Source organism: Gastrolobium bilobum, unplaced genomic scaffold, assembly GCF_033153095.1.
Source record: "Gastrolobium bilobum isolate Gb01-03AN ecotype WA unplaced genomic scaffold, APGP_CSIRO_Gbil_v1 utg9682, whole genome shotgun sequence".
NCBI classification, from domain to species: domain Eukaryota; kingdom Viridiplantae; phylum Streptophyta; class Magnoliopsida; order Fabales; family Fabaceae; genus Gastrolobium; species Gastrolobium bilobum.
The window spans coordinates 118,069-129,204 of record NW_026895131.1 but is presented as its reverse complement, the minus strand read 5'-3'; the positions used below and the strand labels follow the sequence as shown (position 1 = coordinate 129,204).

The window sequence follows — 11,136 nt, the reverse complement described above, 5'->3', positions numbered from 1 at the left end:
GGGTTAAAACGGGTCGGCGCGGGTTAACCCGTGGGTTTTAAATTTTTTATTTTATTTGTTCTTTTCTTTCTTCAAAGCAACGAATCAGACCCCTAATGAACTGCAACTCATCTTTGATGACTTTGAGGCATTGGATGAAACCCTAGGTCACTCATTTTCCTACATCAGATCTCCGTCTCATTTTCTTTCGCCCACTAACTCCAATCGTTTTCTCACTCTTTCTAACCTCCTTTGTTCTTCTCCCTCCCACGAGCCCTTCCCCAGGACCTTACCTGATTTACCCAAAACCACATTCAAGGCCATTTTCGGAGCATCCGTCATTGCCAACAGTTTCGCGCAAAAATCATTCTCCCGTTAGAAGATCCCCACGACGATGTCTCGCTTTATAGGACATTCCCAGTTTCAGTTTTAGCACCATTTTTGAATTTTAAATTTTGAAAATTACGCTAAATTCTATATTCAAATTGTGATGGAGTAGTTCGTCGCAAATGTGCGACTGATAAAGTATCTCGTAAAATGTCATCGCAAATCTGCCTTCCAATTTCAAATTTTAAATATATCGCTAATTTTTATTTTGAAATTGCGACGAAATACTCTGTCTCAAATTGCGATAAAAGTATTATTCCCTCGTAAATTTATGTATTCTGTCGCAATTGCAACAGTATTCAATACTAGTCGCAACTACTTAGATTTATATCACTCTCATGAGTGTGGCTCGAGGTACAAAGACCAAATTAGTACAATAATAATGAGAATGTTATTTTCATGAAGTCTTGCTATGAGCGTGACTTTAGGTACAATGGGCCCGATGAGTACAATAATTGATAAGTACGTTGATTTCGTGAAGTATTACTATGTTATTTCTGCTTGTTCACCAATATCTGAAACTCCATATCATGAAAGCTTAACGTCTTCAAGTTATTTGTTGAGCACAAATCTACGGTTGTATCCTGATGCAAAGTCTTCACCTTATGCTTGTGGGATGGTTTTTTCTCCTACATTGCATACAATCCGTAAATAATAATACTTACTGTAAAAATCATGTCAAAAAAGAGATCAAAATTATGGCGTAGTATAAAAAGAGGAGCTATAATTGAATGTCAAAATTATTATTTATTTTCTTTTCCATTGGGAAAGCTATATAATTATCACTTATCAGTCCTCAAGCGTCAAATTTGAGTTGAAGTTCCATCTCCCATAAACACAGTTTAAATTTGCAACAATGGTGCCATAGGAGCGTTTAAACCCAAAAGACCCCAAGATCTTTCTGAACCAACACCATAAGCTGTAGCATGTGGCATCTAATTCTTTTCCTACTTTCCCCACCTCAATAATGTATATAGTACAATAATACATATAGATTTGACATGTATATTTAATGATGACAATGCTGCAAAGGTTGATGAAGCATAATTTTCACCTTATGTTGGTGGTATCTATGATGGCTTTTTCTCCTACAACAATGGTCCTCCTCTACTTATAGCCACACCTTTATAAATTCTATGCCTTTTTCCCTTTTAAAGATGACCTATACGTGTAGGTAAAGGGTACATCTTTCTATATTTTCAAAATTTGCGACGAAAATTATCTATAGAATTCCATTGCAAAATTCCTTGCAAATTATATTTGAATATATCGTTGCAAAAGGATAGACGAGATAGGGAAGCAAAAGATATACAATATCATCTTCGTCGTAAGGTTTGCTCGCCACGATTTCGAAGGACTTTGATAATATGTAGTTGCAAATATTCCATTTTTGCGAAAGAATTATTTGTCGTCGCAATTTTGGGACGGTCTTGTGATGGAAGTGCAATGGAGTTTTGGCAACAAAATTTTCGCCGAAATTCTGTCGTAATTTGTTGCTGGTTGCAAATTCTGTCGCAAATTACGATGGCTTGTTTTCCGTTGCAATTTCAACATTTTCTAGTAATGAACCCTATACCCAAATACATACCTAAATTCTATTCCAATCGGTTGAAAAAGGAGATGTTGATGATGAACAAGGAACCCACAGATCAATTTGAGCAAGATTTCTCCCAAACCGCACGAATTTGAGGAGCTTGGACGAAGGGTACTTGAGTATTTCATATGCCTCTTTTAGCCGAAATGAGATTTTTTTTAAAAAAAAAAGAACCCACCTCGCATGAAGTACTCGAGTATTTGAGCTTTGTACTCGAGTAGCTTCAAGTCTTGAAATATACTCGAGTACAAGGTTAATGTACTCGAGTACTTCACTCGATCAACGGTCAAATAGAGGCAGATGAGTGAAATATTTGATATGGGAAAAAAGTTGTGATTTTAATTTTAATCAAAGGCAAAAGGGTCAATTACCCCATATATTTGCTATAACATAAATTTAGCTTGTGGGACCCACATGTTGTACATTGGTTGTTTCTTAATTGATTTGGGCTGCAAACATATGTTTGTTTGTTTGTTTGGTTGTTGAGTGTTACCTCGTATTTGTATTTTTTTAATATAATAATTATTGAATGCTTGATCAACAATTTTTAATTATCAATGGGGCTTTTTTTTTTTTCAAAACTACTAATATCACATAGCATAATTTTCAATAAGTGTCACATATAAACTACTATTATTATAACCAATGTTATAAAATTCCGCACATCATCAACTCGATTGGAGTACTAGATTAATGGGTTATTAATTAAATTATTTAAATCGAATATATACATATAAATTGATATTTTTCACTAATTTTTTATTATAAAAATATAATATAAACCAACATAGATAATAAAAAAAGAAAAAAGAAAAATGAAATTATTTGAGTTCTTTAACCTAAAAACACTAGGGAAGCGTTTAGAAGAGGAGAAATTTTAGAATCACGATTTTTGGGAATATGTTGGGAAGGTGAATTTCCTAGGAATATTACCAAAAAATTATTTGATAGGCCAAAATATTCGCAGGAATACTAGCTCAAATTTTCTGATTTTATGTTTGGTTGATTATCCTTATGAATTTTTGAAAAAAATTTCTAATATGCCACAAAATTTCTAATTTTTTTTTCTGATATGCCAAAAAACTAACCTTCTAAAGGCGTTGTGAAAAGAATGAGAGGAACTCATGATTTTGTGAAGCAGAGGATTACGACTGTGGCTTTAACAAAATAAGATATTTTAATCATAAAAATATTAAAGCAGAGCTGAATTATGTAAAATTTTGCCACCAGATAAAAAATCAAGAATACCACCCACTTGGTGGTATTATTTCATTAGATTCTTATTCCTATTTTTAATTCTAAGGAATCTCATATTCCTAGAAATTTTTTAAGAGTATTTTCAATTGGGATTCTTAAGATTCTAAACTTTATCCCCTAATAAAAAAAGAGAGAAGATTTCTGCCAAGAAAAAAAAATTACAATCCTTCATCAACCTAACATTAATAGTCCATCATGCATTAGTTGACCTGTCGCACTAACTTTATTTCCTCCTAATTTAAAAAAAAAAACCTTAACCTCCATCACATCACCCAAATCAAAAGTACCAAAGGCATTTGCCGTTTCACAAATTACGTCAAAATAGTCACTCCCATCGCAAAAGTCCAACTCAGTTTCCTTTCCTTCGCGAGCTCCTTCAATCGGAAGCAAAAGCATCGCTGGTTTCATGCAAGAAGACGACCCCCCAATAGCTGGTCTTTTTGACTGAGACAAATTACCTGAGTCTATTCATCATTAATGTCTGCACCTTTGTTAGAAGCTTATCTTTAGGTGTGAGTAGCTGAAAATATTTTTTTGTCCGAAAATTTCGATTTTCAAAAATATTATTTTTACATTCAATTTAAGGTAATATTCAAAAATTTAAAATTTTAGAATCTTAGAAAAAACAACGTACCAAACGTCCCCTTAATGCAAACAACTACCCCTTAACCATGCCGCACTTCCATCTCGACCAATCATCAAACTGTCTGGCAATGAGTTGTCATTTTAGATTAAATATTTTTAAATAAATGACCCGATTTCTTGTGAACCAACTGGGTCCCTGATTTTTTAAAAATCAGTTGACTCAAACTCGTTCACCGGTTCATGGCTTTATGAGCTAATCGGACCGGTTCAAGCCAATTTTTATAACACTGACTATAACAATTATGCTAAATATTCAACAATTATATCTTATTGATATCTCTGTTCCTCTTTCTCTTTATCTCTCCCACCACACAAACACTTCCCTTTAACTCACCACCACATCACATTCTAATGGCAACAACCCAAGAAGCCGAACCAACATGGCCACAACTTTTGGGAAGCAACAACTGGGAAGGGCTCTTGAACCCCCTTAACCTCAACCTCCGAAAACTTATTCTCCGTTGTGGTGACTTCATCCAAACCACCTACGACGCCTTTATCAACGACCAAAACTCCATCTATTGCGGTTCAAGCCGCTACGGCAAAACCTCCTTCTTCCACAAGGTCATGCTCGAAAATCCCACACACTACACCGTCACCTCCTTCCTCTATGCCACCGCACGTGTCTCCGTCTCCCAAGCCTTCATCCTCCACTCGTTGTCACGTGAGTCATGGGACCGCGAGTCCAACTGGATCGGCTACATCGCCGTCACCTCCGACGAAGTCACCGAAGCATTAGGCCGCAGAGAAATCTACGTCGTGTGGCGCGGCACAACCAGAGATTTCGAATGGATCAACGTGTTTGGTGCTGCTCCTGAATCAGCTACAGGGTTGTTGAGTACTATAAGCCTTAGAGAATTCAACAACCATAGTAGAAGCAATAATGATGATGATGATGATGAGGATGATAAGAGAACGCCGAAAGTGATGAAGGGATGGTTAACAATCTACACCTCAGATGACCCAAAATCTCCTTTTACGAAAACAAGTGCGAGAACACAGGTTTTGAACAAGGTGAAGGATTTGTTAGAGGTTTACAAGGATGAGAATCCTAGTGTGATGTTGGTGGGGCATAGTCTTGGTGCGAGTTTATCAATCGTGAGTGCTTTTGATTTGGTGGAAAATGGGGTCATTGATGTTCCTGTTGCTGCTATTGTGTTTGGTTCTCCTCAAGTGGGGAACAAGGCTTTCAATGAGAGGTTAAAGAAGTTTCATAATTTGAATGTTTTGCATGTGAGGAATAAGATTGATTTAATACCACATTATCCAGGGAGGGTATTGGGGTATAAATATACGGGTGTGGAGTTGGAGATTGATACAAGAAAATCGCCGAGTTTGAAGCACTCGAAGAATCCGAGTGATTGGCATAACTTGCAGGGTATGTTGCATGTGGTGGCAGGTTGGAATGGGGCTCATGGGGAATTTGAGATGAAGGTGAAGAGAAGCTTGGCTTTGGTGAATAAATCGAGTGATTTCTTGAAGGATGAATGTCACGTGCCTGGGTCATGGTGGGTGGAGAAGAATAAAGGTATGGTGCGTAGGAAAGATGGTGAATGGGTTTTGGATGCTCCTGATGATGAAGACCTCCCTGTGCCTGAAGATTGATTGCCTAGGGAGATCACGGTACCATTCTTTTTTTTTTTTTTTTTTTCCTTTTGGTGTTGTTTTTGTATTTTTTTTTACCCTTTGTATGTTAATCGGATAATGGACATTTGCATCTTTGGGATTTTTTTTACAGTAATTATTTTTTTGATGTTTAATATTTCTCTTATAAATTAAAAATAAATTATTTTCTTAAGAATGGATGATATTAATTTTTTCTTTTATTTTATTGTTTTGGATATAGGGTTTGATGTTTGTCATTTTAAATGATATAAGTTATGTCATCTTAGAAGAAAGATAAACACAAGAAATGAAAATCATGAGAGTGGGTGATTTTTTTTTTAATTTAAATTTTAAATAAAAAATATTATTTTATGTCTATCTCTTTCTTAAAATGACATAACTTTATGTCATTTAAAATGACAAACACTTTCCTCTTTAGATATATCCATAAATTTATTAATTAATCGACTAAGATTTGAATAATGCTAGATGATTATAGAGAACAACTCTCTCAATATCATTTTCTTTGTTCGCTAGCTGGAAACCTTTGATTAAAGGAGGTAAATTTCTTATTGCTCAAACTAATAATTATTAATAACTTTTTTTTTCACATGGCCCAACAACCAAGTGTTTAGTAGTAGTTAATAAGTTATGTCCTTGACAATGAATGAATTTTTTTTTTTTTCTCTTCTCATATTGCTCCATCCGTTTATACATATTTTATATGAGATAATTTTATCTTTATTTTATTGAAGAATACAAAAAAGTTATTTTAAGAAAAATTAACCTAAAAATCAAATAATCCTAACACGAATATATTTTCTCAATTATCTGCAATTAAAATGTGCATTTTTTATTTTTTGTGGAGCACGGCGAGAAGGGGAAGCAATCAACTCATTCCTTCAGGATTAAATAACGGATTCGATGATTTCAATGACTTTTCAAACAATGTTACCCCAAGAAAAAAGGAAGGTGCGTGGGGGCTGTCTAACTTTTTTTCTCCAACTACTTCCTCTCTCGACATCATGAAATTATTTAAAAAAGTTCATTTTATAGCGCCACCAAATGCGAAGGACCCAACAAGACCAGCCATGACCGAGGACTTTTTTATTTTTTATTTTTTATTTTTTAAAGTTGAATTCTCTCTTTTCCTGACTTTTTTTTTTTAAAGGACAGCCACGCCACACATAGACAGCTTTTTCTGCCTTTTTTTTTTTTTTTCATTTGTCATTTAACATGACACAATAAACTTTGTTACAGACACAACATTTTGTGTGACCCACACTTTTTGAAGAAAAAAAAAAATTACGACAAGCAAAACGAATCTCTACAACATTACACAATTACTTTTCCTACGACTTGACTTTTACAAAACTCTTTTTTTTTTTCAATCTATCCGTAGTTGATAATTTCATCCTCTGCCTGTCACAGACAGTCAACGATGGAATAATAATAAAAAATTAAGTACTCTTTTAAATTTTTAATAAAAAATATGATTTTCATTTTAATTTTTTTAAAAAAAAAATTAGTCGTCGGTTCCTATGAAATTTAAAGTGAATTCATTTTAATTTTTTTGAAAGATTAATATAGATCTTTTTTAAGTTTGTGAGGGATCACGATTTCAACTGAATGATTACATTTTGAATTTTTTAAGGATCTTGAGACTAATTTTTTTGGTAAAAAATTAAAGTGAAAACAGTATTTTTTATTAGGGACCTAAAAAAATATTTACTCTAAAAAAAATTGATGAGGGTGGAATTAGACGGTATATTCTTTTTAGTTATATCTATTTGTATTATAAAAAGAGTAAAGTACTCCTAAAAAAATTACGCTGTTCATTTTAATTTTTTAAGAAAAAATCGATTTGTGAGTTCTCTGAATTTAAAATACACTCAATTAGTTAAAATCGTGATTTCTTTAAATTTTAAAAAGATTCCTAAAAAGAATTAATATAGGTCTATTTTGAATTTCAAAGGGATCATGAATTAACTTTTTTTCTAAGGAATTAAATTGAATCTCGTAATATTTGTTGAGGACACAAAAAATACTTCTTCTTTTTTTTTGGTGAAAGACACAAAAAATACTTTACTCGTATAAAAGTAGGGAAAAATGTTTATCTTTTTAAATGACACAATTTATATTCTTTCACTCTCACAAAGAGCTGGGACCCACAACTTTACTTTTTTTTCAACTTTTTCTCCTTCTTTATCTATTTCTATCTCTCTCTTAAAATGACACAACTTTACATCATTTAAAATGAGAGACACTTTATCCATAAAAGTATAGAGATAACTGAGGAACAATGACTTTGTTTATCAAAAAATTTATCCAACTTGTCACATGAAAAGTAAATTTTTTTCAAAATTCCATGTATACAAATTTATTATAACAGGTAGCAAATTTTGTTTGACATGACACTTTTCTGATGACTAGCTAATTCTCTAGTGACAATAACAAATTATGTGATCAAAATATTAGCACTTTTAAGACACATAGCAACCACTAAGAAGTTCATTATGGAGCATAGTAAACTAGGTACAATAGTCAGAAAAAATAACTATTGGATCACATGTCTAACGTGGACAAATTCATTGAACAAAATAGCGAAGTAGGTGCAAAATAAATTGATAGGTACACTTTTGGAACCATACACTTTAAACTGATAGGTATAGTTTATTGAAAAAAGTGTACGATAAATAATTTCAATTTTATAAAATATAACCTTTTGTTCATGATACAATAATGAATAACCCTTTATAATGGCATGGTGCAGAGGCGTGGCTTTCAAAATCTAAGGCTATCAAACAATGTTTTCCCTCTAATTTTCAATATCTAAAGTTCACGTTTGTTAAGGGCATTTTTAATTTGCAAAATGTTTTTGTTTTTATTTTTTATTTTCACTATTTTACTTTTACTTTGATTATAATTATTTTTTATTTCCATTATTTTACTTTTACTTTGATTATTATTTTTTATTTTCATTATTTTCAATTATTTTACTTTTATTTTCATTATTTTCAATTATTTTACTTTTATTTTCATTATTATTTTTTATTTTTGTTTTCAATATCTAAACATTCTTTTACTTTTACTTTGATTATTATTTTTACAAAATTATATAAGATAAGATAAAAATAATACATAAACATTTACAAACAAAAAATAAATAAAATAATGTGGATTTTTTGTTATTACTAATTAAATTAGAAAATAAAAAATAAAAAAAATCATAAATGATTTCTTGAAAGTTTAATAACGCCTGTTTTGTACTGTTGTGACGAAAATTTTCATTTTGAGGAGGTGGACAAACTTTTCACCTAGTATAGTTGTGCTTCTAAGCAACAAATGGCAAAAAGATTTGTCATTTTAAATGAGACACCTTACATCATTTCAATCTCACAAAGAGGTAAAACTCATATCTTTAAAAAAAAATTCTCCCACTCTCTCTTCTATGATTTATTTCTTTTTTTACTTAAAATGATACAATTTTGGGTCCTTTAAAATGATACATATTTTTTCCGCAACAAATATATTAAGGGAAATCTTTTTCTTATGTTGTTGGAGATGAATTATCTTATGTTAGTGAAACAAAATTATAAGAGGGACCTACAAATGATTGAAAAGAGAAAAATAAAAGTGAGATTCACCTTTGTTATATATGTGTAGGAAGATTGATTATCTCATGTTGAATAAGATAAATATAAGTTATATATTAAAGCAAAAAATATTTATGAAAAATGATTTTAGAAAAAGGTGTCTGTTTGGGGAACACTGACAAAAATGCCACTGTTCACCAACTTTTTTACCTAAATGCCACGCGAACAATGTTATTTCCCAATATGCCATGGGGGCAAGTTCGCTACCCTGTGTAGCTCAGTTTGCTGACGTGTCACATTTTTAATAGATAACAAGTATCAAATTTTAAAAAAATAATAATAAAAAAAATGAAGGTCGCTTACCATGTAGGCGAACTTGGTTAAAATCAAGTTGGTGTCCACTAGAAACGTGACACGTCAGCAAATCGAGTTCGCTACCCCGGTAGCGAACTTGCCCCCGTGGCAGATTGGGAAATAACACTATTCGCGTGGAATTTAGGTAAAAAAGTTGGTGAACAGTGACATTTTGGTCATTGTTCCTCTGTTTGGTATCATGCTTTCAAATAAAGAAACTTTGATATATTCATTAAAGCTTAAAAAAAATCTTGGTCTTTGTGCGTACGAAGTAAATGGGTGCTTAGTGTTTACCATTTGCTTTCTTTTTGTGTTCTTTTCTGTTATTAGATAAATGTTAAATGTCCGTTTTCATTTAATGGGTTTAGAAGTTTTGTTTTTAGGAATGAATGATGGTTAAGAGTTAGCCGTTTTTTAGGAGTTTTGTTTTTTGTTAAATGGCTGTGAGTTTCTACGGTTTCTGTTTTATGGCTATTAATAGGATTTAAGTTTTTTTAGCAAACTACAACATATAAGTAGATGTATTCTTTCTAAACAAGACAGACAACGAAGAGCAAGAAAGCAAGTTTTATAAGATAAAGTTTTTATAGATACACTTATGTGGTTGTCTCTTGCATCTGTGTGAAGATACCAAATCTAACCAATTGGTATCAAAGCTATGGAGAGTGAGTAATATGGCGTTGCCTAAATTGACAAAGAGAAATTACGAGAATTGGAGTATCCAGATGAAGGCTCTTCTCGGTTCCCAGGAAACTTGGGAGATCGTCCAGGAAGGCTTAGCAGAACCAGAGACCACCGCAGGATATACGGCGTCTCGAACCAGAGTGTTGAAAGAGACACGTGCAAAGGACAAAGCAGCATTGTACATGCTCTTCCGAGCTGTAGACGAGTCCGGCTTTGAAAAGATAGCGAATGCGGAGACCTCAAAGGGAGCGTGGGGCATCCTGGCAAATGTCTATAGAGGAGCCAACCGAGTTAAGCAAGTTCTGCTTCAAACCCTTCGTACCGGTTGCAGGGAATGAAGATGAAGGACACGGAAGGAGTATCCGAGTTCGTTACTCGTGTTCAAACCATTGTGAATCAATTGAAACGGAATGGAGAAGATGTAGCTGACACCAGAGTGGTGGAAAAGATCTTGAGATCTTTGACCGACAACTTTGAGAACGTGGTATGTGCTATAGAAGAATCCAAGGACCTAGCTACGCTCACCATTGATGAGCTAGCCGATTCCCTTGAAGCGCGTGAGCAACGGAAAAAGAAGAAGGAGGAGACTCTTGAACAAGCGCTTCAGACCAAAGCAACAATTAAAGATGAGAAGGCTCTCTATTCTCAAAACTTCCGAGGTAGAGGACGTGGTCGCGGTGGGCGAGGTACTGGCCGTAGTGGTAGAGGCCGAGGTCAAAGTCAAGAAGGTTGTAATGATGAGGTAGGCCAATCAAGTCAACAGAACTGGCGTGGAAGAAGACAAGGTCGAAGAGGAGGTTGGTCACATTATTCAAACATCGAGTATTACAAATGTGGAAAGTTTGGTCACTATGCGAAAGATTGTAACTCGGACAAGTGTTACAACTGTGGAAAAGTCGGACATTTTGCAAGAGAATGCAGAGAAGAGAAAAGGGTGGAGGAGACATCCAACCTAGCCACATAAGGGGAGATGAAGGATGGTGTTTTGTTAATGACACACAATGAAGGAAGTTCAGACGATGTCATGGAATGGTA

At 33.6% G+C, this 11,136-nt stretch overlaps 1 protein-coding gene across 1 annotated transcript; it reads left to right on the top strand.

Moving 5' to 3' along the window:
- Nucleotides 1-4,213: 4,213 nt before the first annotated feature.
- LOC133286451 (phospholipase A1-IIdelta-like) lies at nucleotides 4,214-5,517 on the top strand. Its single transcript, XM_061483901.1, has one exon. It carries the CDS (start codon nucleotides 4,214-4,216, stop codon nucleotides 5,465-5,467), a length of 1,254 nt encoding a protein of 417 aa, XP_061339885.1. The 3' UTR covers nucleotides 5,468-5,517.
- Nucleotides 5,518-11,136: the final 5,619 nt, after the last annotated feature.

What these genes read in the sequence shown, in the direction of transcription:
- LOC133286451 (XM_061483901.1), top strand. Translation starts at nt 4,214, where the DNA reads ATGGCAACAACCCAAGAAGCCGAACCAACATGGCCACAACTTTTGGGA.